The sequence below is a fragment of the Lampetra planeri genome, chromosome 12 (assembly GCF_965212315.1).
Source record: "Lampetra planeri chromosome 12, kcLamPlan1.2.h2, whole genome shotgun sequence".
Classification (NCBI taxonomy): Eukaryota; Metazoa; Chordata; class Hyperoartia; order Petromyzontiformes; family Petromyzontidae; genus Lampetra; species Lampetra planeri.
Genome location: NC_136118.1, coordinates 14,841,772 through 14,859,991, shown reverse-complemented (window position 1 = coordinate 14,859,991; position 18,220 = coordinate 14,841,772). Strand labels below are relative to the sequence as shown.

At 58.2% G+C, this 18,220-nt stretch overlaps 1 protein-coding gene across 1 annotated transcript in view; it reads right to left on the bottom strand.

Annotated features, from left to right (window-relative positions):
• Positions 1-3,259: 3,259 nt before the first annotated feature.
• Positions 3,260-18,220, bottom strand: part of LOC144721745 (SH3 and PX domain-containing protein 2B-like) — a 43,404-nt gene continuing 28,443 nt past the window's right edge. Inside the window, 11 exon segments of the mRNA XM_078599629.1 lie at positions 3,260-5,532; positions 5,534-5,668; positions 5,670-5,921; positions 6,975-7,100; positions 7,405-7,454; positions 8,980-9,185; positions 9,655-9,772; positions 10,405-10,518; positions 11,123-11,254; positions 13,677-13,702; positions 16,739-16,830. Of these exon segments, the coding sequence (XP_078455755.1) occupies positions 4,285-5,532; positions 5,534-5,668; positions 5,670-5,921; positions 6,975-7,100; positions 7,405-7,454; positions 8,980-9,185; positions 9,655-9,772; positions 10,405-10,518; positions 11,123-11,254; positions 13,677-13,702; positions 16,739-16,830 (2,499 nt within the window). The 3' untranslated portion in view covers positions 3,260-4,284.

Here is an 18,220-nt window from a genome sequence, read left to right as displayed (position 1 = left end):
AAGCACGCTTACAATGCGTCTGCTTTATCGAGAGCAGTGCGCAAGAGAATGCGCAGCTGAACACATTTAACATCCTGCAACACGCGTGTGTGCTGCAACACGCGTGTGTGCCGCAACACGCGTGTGTGCCGCGACGCAGGCGCCGTGGCTCTGGGCTCGAATCCGCGTCCTCCCTCCCCAATGTTGTGTTTTTTAAAGTGTTCAGTCACCGATGCCCCAGGTGGAGTTTCAGGCAAACCTCAACGCCACGCGTCTCCACACTGTTTACTCATCAAAGTGTCCATCCATGTCGATTAGGCGGAAGGAATTCTCTTGCAATGTCCGCGATGCCAGGGAGGGTTTATAGACGAGTTCCGAACCCTGAGTCAGCTCCTAGGGTGGCATAGCCCGCGGGGTTCTATCCCGCCCCGTGTAGCCGCGTTAAGCGGCTACACGGGGCGGGATAGAACACCCAAACACAGTCAATGTTGGGTTCAAACCAAGTTTACTCCGAGTATTTTATTTTTTGGACCGTCTTTTCTTATGTCGACATCGACGTCGAAGTGTCTTGCGCGGAGTGCTGCCAGGTCAGGTACATGACACGCCGGGGGCGCTCACCCCCACCGAGCCCTCGTGGCTCGGTGGGGGTGAGCGCTTGCCCTGGAAGCAGAGGGTTGCGGATTCAAATCCAGGACTCTCCACTTTTTATTTAAAGTGTTGATTTCCACATTTTCTTCTACGTGACTTTACCGAAAGAACCAAGAAGATGAATCCCTGCAGTCACGAAAGCTTTCAATCGAAATTTCCACATTTTATTTTAAGTGTTGATTTCCACATTTTATTTAAAGTGTTATTAATTTCAACGACTGCACCTCACTTCGAGAATGTCTCCATACGTGCGTCCACATGTTAAAGACGAATGTTCAAATACTTTGGGGAGGAGGGGGGACCCTCCCGTCACACTTTAAACCACTGCAGCCACACCGACGCGGCACAACCTCCACACCCTCACTGACCGTGCAGTGGGTGCCAAGTGGAACCGCTACGACTCAACACAGCGAAGTTCTCACCCCACTGGCGTTCTCACGGCTCTCATCTTAATCGTTCTTAGGCAAAGCTCACCGAGCTCCGGGCTCTGACCGGTCTGGTGACTTGAGAACGCGGAGTACCGATTCCGAGTCTGCGGGTTCCCATCGCAGGCATCGTTCATCGCGCCGCAGCGGGCACCTTGCACTGCGGGGGGAGCCGCGGTGTCCAGGAGATGTTCCCTCCCTCCCTCGCTCGCCTGATATACAGGAGGTCGTAGGTTCGATCCCGACCCTGACGCCTGCTGTATATTTGGAGTTTGCGGTGTCTTTCACCCCGTGGTCGTGTGTATTTATCTCCGGGTCCTCCGATTGTTCCCCTCCACGTTTAGAATCAACATCACGCGTTTAGAGTGTTTGGCTGGGCCATCTCGCCGGGCGCTGGGCTGGGAAGAGCGGATTGAGCGCCGCCGCTGAGCCGGCTCCCGCGTCAAACTCAGGAGCTGCACCTGCCTGGCCGTCACGACCGACCACGGCTGAGGAGGGTGCCCCAGCAGGGCGTGCTGCGTGTACAAGCCGCGTGTACACCACGAGTGGAGTCTCTCTCCATGCGTCTCCTTGGCCGGTTTAACACCGGGACAGAGGGTCACCAACTCTGACTGAAGCTATTCTGGCAAACTTTATTTTGATATTTTATTTTCTTAAAATATCCTACGATTAAAATATCTCCCCCGACTGCTCTCAACAGTCACTGGGAGGAGATGAATGCCGATTCCGATAAAGACTCCCACGCCCGCGATGTCGGAGTCGCATATTTCTGCACATTCGGCAAGTGGAGATATCGCCGCTTGCTCAACGATATGGGGAGCGAGGATATCGCCAGAGGTGCACGGGTTTGAAATCGGTCAAAGAATTGATCGTCTAAATGATTTCGTATCCACCGAGCTCACAACTCAGCGCAGTTAAATTGGGACTGTGTCACCCGCTTTGACAAATATTCAACCGTTTCCTTCAGCACACGGAGCCACCTGTCAAGCCGGTGAACCGAGCCATCCGAAGCACCACAGGACTTGGCAACGGCAGCTAAACGCGGCGTTAAAACGTCACCATTGATATAAGGGCACCCGCGCTCCCGTCTGCAGCACGAGTCTGCATTTCCATTACCGCAGAGCCGTTATACATTGTGTTGTGTATATATAAACAACCGACAGCTAACACTACAGGTACTAGCAGCGAGCTAATATACTCGTACGCGGAACAAAAAGAGACTTCCAATTCTCATGTTTAAACGAAGCACCGACATCCTCTGTGCCAAGCGGAGGCTTGGGGTTGAAGGGAGTTTTCGGGCAGGCTATGGCCAAACGACGCTTTGGTGAGAGGGCCCATTCTTGGGACCTCCGAGCAGCCTCAGGCCTGCACATCCAAGTGAGACCTTCAAACATCACCAGACGAGCACACCCAGCAATTGCTTCGAGAACAACACGGCCGTCAGTTTTGAAGACTTGGAATGAAGCTGTTCTCCGGGTGAACGTTAGACACAAGACGACGATTAACTTTGTTTACGAGCCGTCTCCTCCGATAGGCAATACGAGAGAGGCTTTTGGTCACATTTGGTCACATTTGGCTTTCCTCCATCTTACCACTGGTGCCCACGACTTCGTGGGCCCTACCTTTACAAGTAGTGCACAAAAGGATCTTGATTCGCGCGCACGCACAGACACGAGTTGAGCGCGGAGGCATGAAACGCGTGGCGTGCATTAGCGCACGCAAGCCGCCACGCGCCGGGGATGGCCCACGCGCAGCGCGAGACAAACACTCGAGCACGCGACGGGAAGTCGACTCGCGGAAAGAGTTGGATAACAAACAAAAAAGCGTCAACAAAACAGATTCTTCTTCCCCCCGCAAAATAAGCGGCTTTTAGAAGCGCCGCACTCCAACTCGTGGCCTTTTCTTGTCACGGCCAACGAGCCGAGGCCTGGAGCCGCTCCACTTGGATGCCGGAGTCACGGAGCGTGCGGGGGGCGGTGGGGGCGGTGGTGGTGGTGGGGGCTGTGGGGGCGGTGGTGGTGGTGGGGGCTGTGGTGGTGGGGGTGGTGGGGGCTGTGGGGGTGGTGGGGGTGGTGGGGGCTGTGGTGGGGGTGGTGGGGGCTGTGGTGGTGGTGGTGGGGGCTGTGGGGGTGGTGGGGGTGGTGGGGGCTGTGGGGGTGGTGGGGGTGGTGGGGGCTGTGGGGGTGGTGGGGTTGGTGGGGGCTGTGGTGGTGGTGGTGGGGGCTGTGGTAGTGGGGGCTGTGGTGGTGGGGGCGGTGGGGGCAGAGCTGCCGCGCTGGACGCGAGAGCGGCACATCGGCTCTCACGCGCAGGTGGGTGGTAGTGGACGGTGGTGGTGGAGGTGGTGGTGGTGGAGGTGGAGGAGGTGGTGGTGGAGGAGGTGGTGGACGGTGGTGGACGGAGGTGGTGGAGGTGGTGGTGGAGGTGGTGGTGGTGGAGGTGGAGGAGGTGGTGGACGGCGGTGGTGGTGGAGGTGGTGGAGGTGGTGGTGGTGGAGGTGGTGACGGCGCTCAACAGGACGAGGGCACTGTGTGCGAGTTGCCTCTCTGGCTACCACCACGGCGCCTGGACCGTTGAGCTGTACTGGGAGCTCTCACGGGGGTTTATAGACCCACACAGACTGAAGATGTTTGCCAGAGATTGCTGGAGCAATATGCATGCTGACATCGTCCGTAATGCACGAGTGATGTCATAGGAATGTTCGGCTACACGGAAAGCCGATGGGGATTTCTATAATCTCCCACCTAATTGGCAGTTTAGGGTGGACTATCAGTTTGATCAATTAAAGATGGGAGCACGGAGTCTCCCCAAGATCACGATGTTGCAGTGGCCAATCGATCGCTTGTTTAATCAGCACAGAGAGAGAGAGGTGCTCTTACATTGATTTGGAAAGGAGGTGAGGCCGATGAAGGAACTGTGGTTACAAGACGAGCTGATGCGATGTCGGGATCTGTGGGAATCGTTGTATTGACAGTGCCATGTGAACACTTGGGAGACCGCCAAGTCGGTGTTCACGAAGGAGTTGTGCAGTGCGGGTCGTGTCGGTGCGGAGTGTCGAGGACGCTACGGTGCAGCTGTGTGGGCATTGTAATGCTCCTCTGTTTTGGCTTTTGTCGGTAAATATTCGAGTCCCCGGAGGTGCCGGAATGTTTTCCCCGAGCTGTTTATAGAGGGTCGTGAACTGGCCGCATTATTATTTACGCCGCGCCAGAGTGGCCGTGTCGCCGGGACGTCACTGCTTGCGCAGGTAGTTGGACGGGACCCAGCCCTGCGCCTGCTGGCTGCCCGTAAGCTGGCAGAACCACCAGCCGTTGGCGTCTTTTTCCAGCACGCGCAGCGCCGCGCCCTCCCGCACCGCCAGCGAGTCGTCGTCTCCCGCGTAGTCGCCCACAGCGACGTACACCTCCCCCTCGCGGCAGGCGTCGCCGTGCCCGCCCTCTGCACCGCCGCCACCGCCGTCACCTTCCCGGCCAAAGGCCCGAGGCGCATTTTTGCCCACCGCTGCTGCCGGCACGCCGAAGACGGCCTTGGGGCCGGAGGCCTTCGCTGGGTTTGGTTTGGTGGGCGGGGCGGGGCATGACCCGCCGGGCTTGGTGGTCGTGACCGGGAGGCCTGGTTTAGCTCCCGGTGGCCTCGGCGCGAAGCCGGCCGACCGATCCGCGGGTTTGGCTGCCGCGTCGGCGCGGTTTTCGCCGTTCCCGGAAGCCGTGGGTCGCTTTGGCGGTGGTGGGCGTTTGGGCCTCGCCGGGGACACGGTTTCTTCCGTCGCGTCGACCTCGGCGCCGAGTGGCACCGCGTGGCCCGGCTCGGCGCCCTTTCCTGGCGGGGCGGCAGAGTTGCCGTTGGCCGTCCTCGTCTTGGGCCCCGACTCGTCCTCGCCGTCGGCGCCATCCGCCGAAGGCTTGCCGCGTTGACGAGTGGGCCGAAGGTGACTGCGCAGATTGCCGATGTCGATTTGATTTCCCTGCGATTCCTCGAGCTTGGCGGCGCCTGTGGCGGCAGAAAAAGGCATCGCTGGCCGTGGTTTCACCGACGGCTTGGGGCGGATGGGTGGGTGGTTGGGCCCCGTAATTGCTTTGGACTCATTCTTTGCTTCAGATTCCGTATTGTTTGCCTCATTCCGTGATGCTGGCTTTAAGCCTGCAAAAGCATTCATCAGGTCCCCGACCAAGGCCTTGACGGGCAGGCCCACTTCGGACGCGCCGGCGCCGCCCTTCTCCATGTCCGCACTCGCCGGGCACTTCTCCAATTTGGATTTAAGCGGCGGCCGCCTGGGCGGCAATTTTGGCGACCCGTTACAGGGCGCCCCGCTTGCCGCCCTCTCGTCCCCCACTTCCGCAGGTACCGGCGCGGCACCCGGCTTTTTCCACTCCTCTGGCTTGGGCTTGCGGCCCAGCCTTCCGTCTGGCAGGGGCGGCCCAGGCTTCTTCCCGCTGGGGAATGCCGGCTTCTCGACGGCCGCCGCCGAGGGTGCGGGGGGTGGCGGCGGCGGCCGTGGGCGCCTGCTTGGTTTTAATGGGCGGCGGGGGTCGCGTGGGGCTCAGAGCTCTGCTCTTGCGGTCGTCCCTCTTCACCTCCCGGAGCTGCATCTTGGCTCTGGCGACCAGGCCCCCCCCCCGCCCCCCCTTCGCCGGCCTCCGACGTCTCGGCGCCGTCCACCGCCGGCGTGTCGTACTCGCTGGCGCACTGCGCGGCCTCCGCCCCGGGGCTCGGCGGCGCCGGCGGAGGGACGCGTGGTCGGCTGACGTTGCTGAGCTTGCGGGCGACGGCGCTGGGGCGCTTGCGCTTGTCGATGTAGGAGGAGGGCGCCCAGCCCTCCTGGTCGCCGATCTGCACGTACCACCAGCCGTTGGCGTTCTTCTCGATCACCTGCGCGGAGCGGAGACACGGCCGCAGGACGCGATGACGGCGCTAAGATTTGTAGTTCTGTAATGCGACACCACCCAGGACACTCGCCGCATGAAATGGGCTGCTTTCCCTTCAATTTGGAAATTGTGAATTTTGTAAAACAAAAAAACCCAACAAAATTCATATCTGGAAAAAAACCAAACTGAAATGGATCTGTTTTAATCCGACTCTGCTGATGAGACGTAGAAGTCACGACCAGTCCATCATTTTCCTGCTGGAAAATATTGGTCCGGAAGTCCCCTGAACAACCGATGGTACATTATTTTTGCTCCATTTAATTTCACACGGAGAGAGACGGACCTGCTGCTTGCTCATCGTTGTATGTCACTGAACAAAACTTGAACAAACCAAAAGCTCGCAACCGTCATCAACGCCGCCGGTGGCCCTTTTTGGGCAGAAAGACGGCAGAGACTGCTGTAGAAAAAACTCCACACACCACACTTTAAAATTCCCAGTCTCTTCAGCACACCACACACCACACTGTGGTGTGTGGTGTGCTGAAGACACTGGGAATTAAAAAAAATAAAAAGTCGTAAATTAAATCCGAAAATGCTTATTTCAGCGGATATTTCAGAGCAACAAACCCTCTTATGCAGCCAAATTGAGACGATAAGACTGCATCGTGTGAAGCAAACAGATAACTCTGAGTCGCGAGCAATGAGAAAAGTTGCAATATACTCCGCGCACCACCCACTCTTCCAGGTTGATCCAACGGCGGCAATGCCAGGCTGCGTGCTACATCAGAGACACCGCAATAAGCGTTCCGCTCGGGAGATAAAACAACACCCGGCAGACCAAATTTCAAGGCTACGCGACCTCCAAGCAACGACTCGCGCCATGGTCGGACTCGCGTGAACGTTGCGCCCACCAGCAGGACGTCACGTTTAGATCGCACCAGCGCTCGGCAAACTGCGTGTACAAAAATCTAAAATGACAATCTGTGAGTTCGCGCGAGCATAAGCCAGCCCCCCGCCCCCCCACTCCCCCCCCCCCCCAGGAGCGCCAGCCGCTCACCTCCACGTTCTGGCCGCCGCCGAAGGTGATGCCGTCGGCGATGCCGGACTGGAACTCGGCGAGAGTGTAGTACTCGGCCTCCACGGCGGGCGGCTCCGGGAGGCTCGGCAGCTGCGCTCCACGTGGCTGCGTGCGGGAAACAAAACGCCGAGCCGTCACTGTGCTGCCTGGTGCGAGCGTGGCCCTACGGACTCCCCCAGGTGCTAATGCTTACTCGTGGGTAAAGGTGGTCGGGTGTGGTGCCGACCACCCACCCCGTGCCGGCCTTTGTAAGTGCTCGCTCGCGGTACTTGCCCCAAGATTTTGTGAAGGCTATACGTGCGATCTTTGCCTTTGCTTCTGCATGTGAAACTTGGCAAGGGAAAGTGCAGTGGACCACCTAGCCATGTTCATCAATCTCTAAATATAATAAATAAAATGAATAAAATACCAGCGTGACGTCTCGCCGCGGAGGGGGCCTCTGCCGTAGTTTGGGAGATTCTGCACGCAGCAGACACACACACACACAGCAGACACACACACACACACAGCAGACACACACACACACAGCAGACACACACACACGCATAGCAGACACACACACACACGCACGCACAGCAGACACGCACACACACGCAGCAGACACACACGCAGCAGACACACACACACACAGCAGACACACACACACAGCACACACACACACACACGCATAGCAGACACACACACACAGCAGACACACACACACAGCAGACACACACACACAGCAGACACACACACGCACAGGCAGCAGACACACACACACACACAGCAGACACACACACACAGCAGACACACACACACACACGCACAGGCAGCAGACACACACACACACACAGCAGACACACACACACACAGCAGACACACACACACACGCAGCAGACACACACACACACAGCAGACACACGCACACACACAGCAGACACACACACACAGCAGACACACACACACACACACAGTAGACACACACACACACACGCAGCAGACACACGCACACACACAGCAGACACACACACACACACAGCAGATACACACACACACACGCACAGCAGACACACACACACGCACGCACAGCAGAAACACACACACACACGCACGCGCAGCAGACACACACACACGCACAGGCAGCAGACACACACACACGCACGCACAGCAGACACACACACACACGCACGCACAGCAGACACACACACACACGCACAGGCAGCAGACACACACGCAGCAGACACGCAGCAGACACACACTTCACACGCAGGGACGTACACACACGCAGCACACACATAACCACGCGCGGCAGACACACGCACAAACACAGCATACGAGCGCACACATGCACGTAGACGCACAATCAGCAGATGTACACACACACACGTGCACACAAACGCACGTACACGCACAGCAGAGACATGCACGTGCACAGCACACACACATGCACACACACATGCACACACACGTACAGCAGACATGCACACACACATGCACAAATAATATCATCGTCATCAACAGAATGTCTGGAAAGATTTGTTTGTGACCACTTATTACGACTGAAATGATGACTATTTTGGCTTGTTTACCTCGGAATAATGATTCAGGATTCACAATTCTTCTTCGGGAGATTCTCTCCATTCACTCGTGTGGGACTGTGACAGACAGCGTCAGCTCGCCATCTGGTGGCGATTGCTGGACTCACAACGTCATCGAGACCCACGTGATAATAGGCAGGTCGGTCACGTGGGGTAAAGTGTGGGTATTCGTACGTCTCCAAAGGCGTCTGGACCGTGTGGAAGAGTAGGCCAAAATAGCCTCTATGAGAGACCCTGTAGGAATCCTCGCGGAAGCCCTCCCGCCGGCAGGGGCTCGAGTGAGACATTTCAGGGCTGCCCCTTTACCTGTGTGTGTGTGTGCACCTAGCCTGGCACAAGCGCCGAGGTGACGTTGTTGTCGGCCCGCGATGCCCACGAGGGGGGGGGGGGAGTGGGGGGGCTCTCACCCGTGCTGCTTCGCTGTGGGGTGATGCGCGCCACGGTGGGCGCTGCCGCTCCGTTCTCCGCGGGGGCCCCGGCCCCCCATGGGGGGGCCCCCTCCTCGCTGCTGCGCTTGGCGACGAGCGGCGGCTTGTGACCCCCGACCCCCGGCCCCTCCTCCCTCACTTTGCGCAGGTACGAGGCCGGGGCCCAGCCCTCCTTGCCTTGGTAACTGCCACACACAAGCGGACAAAGATCCTCCCTGTAGCCTCTACAGGCTGTTGGGGCAAGTGCTGTTAGCCGGCTCCTATGCAGGCCGGCAGGCCGCACAGAGGAGTGGTGTGGCCAGAACCACGTCCGGCAGCCGTTGTCTCCCGAGTACCGATGTAGACTCATTTGAGGCCGAGTCGACCCAGGAACGGCCCAGGAACAATTTGGACAATGGCCACCGATGTTGGGCGCCTGTGCGGGTCAGGTGCTCGCGGCAGCAGCGTGCCACCCAACCGACCACGGGACGTGGTGGGGCGGCTCCCCCGAACCAGTCCACACTCGGCGATCGCGACGTCCGCCGGCAGCAGCGGGCTCGCTCGTTCCGGCGGTGGTTCCGCTCTGGCGGTTTTCAGGCGTCGCTGCAGCGTTGGGGGGCGGGGGGGGGCAGTGGGGGGTGGAGTCGTGGCGCCTGCGGCTGTGCCGGGGCTCACCGAATGAACCACCAGCCCTCCAGGTTCTTCTGCAGCACGTCCACGAGCGCTCCCTTGTCCAGCTCCAGCTCGTCACCGTCCTGCGCCGCGTACGTGTGCACCACTGTGTAGCGCTCCTCTGAAGGGGGGGGGGGGGGGCGAGACGGGAGAGCAGCGAGCGGTTACGGCCGGGTGACCATCGCCATCGGTGTGCCTCTGTGACAACGCCGGCATGGTCCAAAAGAGCCACAGGCTGACCGACGGATCAAAGTATAATATAACACGCCGCTTATATATGTGGTCGGGCAGGCCCTTCGATGACTCAATTCTGTGATCCATCAGGACGCACGGCATCATTCAGGAGGCCACGTGGATTGATGGGGAGCTGGCACCGCTGCACCGCTGCTGTCACGAACGGGAGCGGCGGTGCAGCGTCCGCGAGGCGATGGGACGGAGCGATCAAGCCAGGCGGCTCAGCGGGAGAGCGAGCGGCTCGCAAGCCCAAGGTTGCGAGTTCACATCCTGGTTGGGGTTTGAATTGGCCCATCATCCACCCAGGGTCAACAAAATTTATATTACTCTGTGATCAGTGGTTGTCCGTTGGATAGAATCGCCCCTGCCATAGGAATGTGGAGTTTCAACCACTGGCTGAGGTCTGTGAAAAGGAGATGAGCACCGGGTCAATGCTCATTTCAGCAGGAATCCACTTGTGACTCTGTGTGGTGGTGGCGGTGGTGGCGGCGGTGGCGGTGGTGCAGGCTGTGCGGGTACCTTCCCCCGGGTTGGCGTTCTGGATGAGCAGGTCATCTTGGGATCCATCCCTGGGCTCCAGGTAAGTCGCGGGGACCCAGCCCTGCTCTTCCTGGGCACTCACAAACCACCAGCCTGCGCAGACAGACGGCACACAAACCACGCGGGCGAGACCTCCTCCTTGCAATTCACAAATGTGAGCGTTCGGTCCGCATTGCCCGCACCAGGGGGCGATATCGTCGGTGCAGCACGCTGGGGGTCTTATTGCAAAGAGAGGACACGGAGCCGTGAATTGGGAAAAAATATTGGAAAACCTACGTGATGCACAACCACGAGCATTTAACCAAATTAACGTCTCAACAAGGTGGAATAATTTATAGTTTACAGCCCTTTGTCAATCTACTACTAGATGAAGGCCTCCCCACACCATGCCAACGTTTCTTTGACCATGCTGCTTGGTTGGGCATGCGGTGGCTGGGCATGCGGTGGCTGGGCACGCGGTGGCTGGGCACGCGGTGGCTGGGCATGCGGTGGCTGGGCATGCGGTGGCTGGCCATGCGGTGGCTGGGCATGCGGTGGTTGGGCATGCGGTGGCTGGGCATGCGGTGGCTGCGCATGCGGTGGCTGGGCATGCAGGCTACGTGACCCAGCCACCGCACGCGAGGGAGTGCGTGAGTCAGCGAGTGTGTGCGTGCATGCGTGCGCGAGCGGGTGCGTGCGTGGCCCCGCGCTCGCCCACCCGTCTCGGTCTTCTCGATGACTTCCACCACTTGCCCGGCCACCAGGTTGAGCTCCGAGTTCTGCTGCTTCTTGTACTCGGCCACCACCACGTACTGCTCCAGCACCAGGGCCTCCGCGATGCCCTCGGATCCTGGCGGCGGCGGCAACAACGGCGGGCACACAACCACGACACTTGGTCAGCGTACACAGAGGATGCCGCTAGCCAATCCCCATTACTATTAATAAACTAAACCAAGTCTCGACCAACGCACGCGCAGCAGTCAAGAGGGAGCCTCCCTTTTGTTCTGCGCAGTGCCAGGGCCCTAGAGGCCACGGGATTGGCCGAGAGGTTCCAAGTGGCACGCGTGACAAGAGTAGGTTCGAGAACAAGGGGTGGGTGGAGGGGGGGTCATGGGTTAGCGCTTGAGAAGAATTGTTCTGTGTCACTGGAGACAAGGCTGGGAAGTCGGTGTACGAGCTGAGAGTGCAGAGCACAGTGCGTACAAAGTGCATGTATGACGCGTACACGGGCGAACACTGGGTGAGAATGTAGCAGGGGGCATGTGGTGGCAAGAGCTCGCAGGCAGGGAGGTCACGGGAGGTCACGGAAGAGACCCCTCAGGGGTTAGGGGGTTAGCTGGGGAAAATAAAAAACACACTGCAGAAGCACCACTTGCGCTCTCCGCCACGTGCCGCGATAAAACAGTGGTGACCGCGTGCCCCACAGCGGCGACCCTCCCCGGGAGCCGTGCATGCCACGGTTCCGGCATCGTTGAGCGACGCTGCTTGTGCTGCGAGTGTAGCGGAGGGCAACGTGCTGGGCCATGGCACTCCACGTGTCGAGGTCACAACCAAACGAAGCATCTCCACCGCCCTCTCCACGCGCCAGATTAACGACTCCCATAGACTCGGTTCCTCTGGCCTCCACGCGACTCTACCGAGTACCTTCTAGCCTTCTCCGTAGCCTTGAGACTCCTCCATTCTCCATCATTCTCATCATCATCTCCGTGACATCTGCCGGTTCAAGTCGTTTAATAAATAACTCGCACCCACGGCGCACGACTCGGCCACCAGGGCTCGCAGCCTCTGCCCCCACTGCCCTCCCTTCTGCTTCCCTTTTCCTTCTCACGGGGGCAGCAGCTCGTCAGAGGTGAAAGGCGGGGGGGGGGGGGCAGGACGATCAGAGCGGCGGGGACTTGCCCGGGAGGGGGAGGGGCACACTCCTCCACCGCATCGCGACGATGCAAAGGGACAGAGGGACACACGGACGGACGGACGGGGGTTCATTTGAGCTAAGAGCAGATTGGCAGTGAGCGCGAGTGATGGATACAATAATTGAATTGACTAAGAGCAGGCTCTGCTCGCCTGGTTGGAGAGACACAATCTGCACCGGATCACTTTATTTATCGCCGAATGCAGAGGGCGGTGATTTATCGTTTACCGGCGCGATGGGCTCACGCGATCAAAGATCAAAGAAGATGATTCCCCGCTGTGAAGAGGATAACCGCCGTTACCTCGATCCTCCCGGCGACACACGGGCACAGAGCTACGGTGACGCCAGACTCAACGGCCGCAGTCACGTCCCACCGGCAGTCGGAGGGGTGTAGCGATGCAGCGTCGTCACAGCCATCTCCTGCTCATCAAATGAGCATCGAGGCGGTGCTCATCTCCCGTTTACAGCCCCGAGAGAGCGGCGGATATTCCACATTCCTATGGCAAGGGCGCGTCTATCCATAGGACAACCGCTGTTGATTTCCCCACAAAGTGGTAATGATTTTATGGACCCATAAGGGATGATTGGTCGAGTCAACGCCCCCCATCCCAACCAGGAGTTGAACTCGCGACCCTCCCGATCGCGAGCCGCTCGCTCCACCGCTGGGCCCGCCCGGCTGGATGCTCTGAGCACGCGAACCGTGCACGGAAACACCGACGGCAGCGTTCGCGATTCGTATCCCGCGATGGCGCCTTGCCACCCTGGCAGGCTGCCACCGGAGGTCGCCGCACTCCCGGTCGGAATTGTGTCTCCCTCGCGAGTCGAGCGGATCCCTGAACAGCCGCGAGGGGCCCGAGGGGCTGCAGGCCTCCTCCCGCCCGTGGGAACGTGGCCGCGAGGCTACGCCAGGCCGACCGAGCTCCGATTGTTAAAGAGGACGGGAATGTTCGCTTGCAATCCAGGGGCGGCCGGTTGGATCTTCCGCCGCGGCAAGCCGAAACGACGGCGCAAGTTTTCACCGCAGTTTGTCGATTGGCAGGTCGTGTGCGGCGAGGTAGAGTGTGGGGACTCCCACCGCCTTCCAAAGACGTCTCGCCAGTGCGGAGGAGGAGTAGGCCAAAGTAGCCTCTCTAGAGGGGCCGTCGAGAACTTGCTCGAGTGAACGGCACTTCCGGCCGGCAGTGGTGTGCAGGGCTGCGCCTTTACCTTGACCGGCGCGGATGCTGCTGTGTGGTGAGCACGTGGGGAGTGTGGTGAGCACGTGGGGAGTGTGGTGAGCACGTGGGGAGTGTGGTGAGCACGTGGTGAGTGTGCGGTGAGCACGTGGGGAGTGTGCGGGTGAGCGAGCCGTGGTGCTCACCTAGCTTCCTCTTGGAGCCAGCGTCCCTGGCAGGGAGAGGGAGAGGCAAAGAGACAGAGAGACAGACAGGGAGAGGCAGCGTTACTCCCAACTCCACGAGCCCTCACTGGCATTCGCTGGGGCGGCAATGGTGGAAAACTACAGGGGAAGTTACATCGCTGAACAAATTACACAATCATACGTAAACTCAAATGTACGTAAATTCGAACAAAATAACGCAATATGGAGAATAATAATAGGAATGACATTACAGTTTTTGAGCATATTTGAGAGAGTCTTTGTAAATTATGCAATCACGCAGGTGATTGAACATTTTGTAAGAACAGATTTCATTACAATGGAAGGTATTTAGCTTTTTGTTGAATAAAAAAAAAATCAGTTAACCCTGCAACCAACGAAAAGGGAGGGTGGAGTGGAATCCCGCGCGATGTTTGAGTCATCTGCACACAGGCAGTCGTCAGCTGTGAAATTGAGAAATCTCTCCACGTTGGCAGCTCAGCCACTTTCATCATTAGCCATGACCAACCCACAGCTTGATGAAGGCTTCCCTAAGCCACTGCCATTTCTCACAGAGAGGAGTCATGGAGAGTGAATATTCACCAGCTGCTCATTTCCATAATCACCTCAACATCCACCAGCTAAGGAGGGTCGCCACCAGACCCCCCCCCCCCCCAGCATGCAGTGCCGTGCGCTCACGGGAAACTCCCACGAGCGACGCATCGGGGTGGGAGGACAGCATCTGGCACGTCCCATGTCCCACTGGACCCTGCTTCCTTCTCCCCTCTCCTACCCCCCTTCCCCTGGGAACGGCCTTAATCTAATTAGCGCACCGCGCGCTGCTGCGGTCGCGAGGTCGCAGTGCGTAACAGCAGCAGCAGCTGTCGGTGTGCGTTACGCAGGCGCTCCGTTTCACAAGCGTAGTCGGCTGTGGTGTCACAGCAGGGGGCGATGTTGCTGCTCGTGTGGTCCCAAGCGAGTCATTTGCGGTGTAACTTTCGAAAATGTGTGACCTGTTCAGATGATTCCTAATAAGAAATGTAAATTCGCTCTGAATGCACACGCAAGTCAAGCCTGCGGTTCCACTTTGCATAAATATCGAGAGGTGGCTCCGACCTCGGCAAGGCGATTGTCACGACGCCGGGTGGGCGAGCGCTCAAGGCACGAAGGCCGCTCTGCCGTGAGCTCGTCCACGTCCACATCTCTGGGACGTCGCTCGAAGCGGGAGGCCACTTGAAAGTCAAATTCGTAGCGCGAGCTCCACTTTAGAAAATGACCCGCACGCGAGGTAAAAAAAATGAATCACTGTCGCTTACGTATCTATTTCAATCCAGATCTACTTCACAAATTAGACATTTTAATGCAACAGGATTCTTTAACGCAATTACAGAGAGGCGAATGTAAGGAAATAATAATAATAACCTGCATCGTCCAGAATTGCGTTTTTATCGATCGACGCCGTTGCATCAGCTGCAGCGAACAGAAAGAGTCGCGCGAGATGAGAACGCGCCGCGCGCACCCAGCACGTGCTGAAACGATCGCACGTGTTAGGCCTGTCCCTCGCCCCCATCTCTCTCTAGCCACCCTCACCCCGACACGGCACCCCCATCTCTCTCGAGCTACCTCCAACGACCGTGTCCTTCCCTCGCACACTACTCCCCACCTACACTCTCCCCCAGATTCCCCTCTCCTCACTCTCACCCAATCCCCGCTCCTCACTCTGCCAGCAGCCCATAATGCTCTCCCGTCTCCCGCCCCAGTCGCTCCCCTCCCCATTCCCTACCTCCCCGGCCAGACCAGCGGTGCCGTCCACAACCAGTCACGCTTTCCACTCGGCGCACAAAACATTTGGAAGGCGTTGTGTCCACGCTGAGCGGTGAAAGTTCACTACGCGCCTCGCCAAAGCGCTCCAAGTTTTTTTTTCGAGTCCACTGGTTCTCTTGGAGCACTTGAGCGCCATCTTTGGCAGCGCAATGCCAGAGGAAACGCGGTTTTACATTGCCTCATTTTGGCCGAGCCGCTGCGTAGACAGGCATTGTCATGTTTATATGTGGATATAAAAGCTCTCTTTACCCTCCAAACTAAACAAGCGCAGTGTTTTGGATGTCTACTGAGTCTTCGCGCGAGATCCTGCCGAGTGCGCTGTTCCTCACTGGAGTTCGACCACCCACGAGCGCGCAGCCGCGATCTACGTCGACCTGCTTTCTGTGCTGCCAGACTCCCCGTGGAAGCAGAAATGCAGACGCAGCAGAATCATTTTCACCCCCACCAAGAGCGAGGTCACAAGAAACGAACTGCGTGCACTGCTGCTCGCCATTCCGCCACGAGGAAGCAGGCAACAGATGATCAAGAGCGAGACGCTTCACGGGTGATTAAGAATGAAGTTTGATTGACAAGCAAAGAGTCCTCTTTGTGGGGCACTTGGATGATGTGACCCGATCGCGAGTGAAGAGCGCAATATAACCGACTTCCAACGTAGCGCTGCGCCATCATCGTCCAGGCCTATTCATGGACACAGGGTGGTGCGCCGCTAGCTGAGAGATCTCAATGCGGATGCCTTCCTCTGGTGATGACGCTCAGGCACAATTGGACCGTACAGTAGAGGTTGGATGTAATCACACAGTGTAAGAGGAGCCAATATCCCACCGCGTGCTTAGTCGCCCTTCGCCGTGCGCTAGCAGTGCAACGCACACACGTGTTGATTACATCAGAAGTGCGCTTAGATACTTGGCATGCTTTTGTCCAGCATCGACTTTAATGTGAAAATAAATTGGAGAATAAAATAAATTGGAAAGTAAATTGCCATCTGTTAAACATTTCAGCGCAATCCCTGGGGTGTCTCCAGCTTACCGAGAGAAATGCACACTAAGAATATATTTTATTTATTTTCAGAAAACCCAAACAACGTGGCATGGATTGCTGAGATGACCGAGACGGCCGACAGCGTCAGCTTGACAGACGGAGGAGTTGCGGTCCAGAGTGGTCGATGTTGGTATCCAGAGAGAGGCAGAGGGGGGGGGGGGGGGGGCACGGGCGAGGGAAGGGCGGGCGGGGGAAGGTCTTACTCTTTGGGGGGGTTGAGATCCTCTGCCCGAGCCTCAAAGAAGTGGAGCACGTCCTCGCACTGGGAGATCTCCGCGGGCAGCTGCACCAGTGCCTGTGCGCACAAAGACAAAGATGCCCCCGCAGAGTCTAAACAGACTGTTGGGGCAAGTGCTGTGAGCGGGCACCTGTGAAAGGCCGGCACGGCGCACGACAGGGTGGGTGGCCAGCAGCACGCCCGACCGCCTTTTTCTCCCAAGTGACGATGTTTACACACAGCACCAGGTACTCATTTGAGGCCCAGTCAACCTAGGGGAGGCACAGGACCGGTTCAGATAATCATTACTGGTGTTGGCCGTGAGCTAGGTTCATTGCGTAGCGCGCTAACCGCTGCACTACCACTCCCCTGTGCCCACAAACACGCGCGTGCAGTGCGGTCTGGGAAATATAGCGAACACGACTGCAAATGGTATCGGACTTATGGCCAAAACTGCACACACATTATTTAAAAATGCACGATTTCATGAAAACATAAATATTTGTGAACATGTTTGATTGAATGTTAGGAAAAACAAACTGTGCTTTACGCGTCCGGGAATTTTGTTTAAATATATTCTGTTTCTTAGAACTTTGTGTCTTTTTTTCTTTTAGCGATGTTGAAATGAACTGCATGTGCAGTAAACAAGCACCAGAAACCCCCCCCCCTCTATCCAGCCCCCACCTCTAGCCAGCCCCCACCTCTAGCCAGCCCCCACCTCTATCCAGCCCCCACCTCTAGCCAGCCCCCACCTCTATCCAGCCCCCACCTCTAGCCAGCCCCCACCTCTAGCCAGCCCCCACCTCTAGCCACTCGTCTCGCCCTGGTCCCCTCCACCACAACAACATCTGGCGGTGCACGCCGTGGTGCAGGCAACGCCACGTCACCGCCGCCGGGGAGATGAAACCGCGCGATCGCCGCCGCCGCCGCCCTCCCCCTCGCCCTCCCCCGGGACCGGCCGCTCCCACCGCACAGACAGCCCCATCGGTCACGCTCGGCACTTCCTACGAGCGGCATCGGCGCAATCTCGAGAGTGGCTTCACGAGATCGGATCGTTTTGCAGAATGCGCACAAGTCGCTGGAAGGGCGCACGCTCGCCTAGCGAGCATCCGCGCCACGTGCAGGCGGCCAAAGCGAAGGCAGCGATCCGGCGAGCCGCTTCTGCCGAGGTGGCAGCCGCCGCCTGCAGGGGCACAACCGCCGCGCCTCTCGACGCCGGCGCACGCTCGTCGTGAAGCGAACAAGGGTGGGCGAAGCGAACAAGGGTGGGCGAAGCGAACAAGGGTGGGCGAAGCGAACAAGGGTGTTCTTAGGTTTTTTCGGTAAAGTCACGTATACGTGACTTTACCGAAAAAACCTAAGAAGATGATTCCTTGCAGTCACGAAAGCTTCAAATCTAGAACGAACAAGGGTGGGCGAAGCGACGCCTCCTGGGCCGATGCCCCGCAGCGAGGCTGCCTGGGGGCTC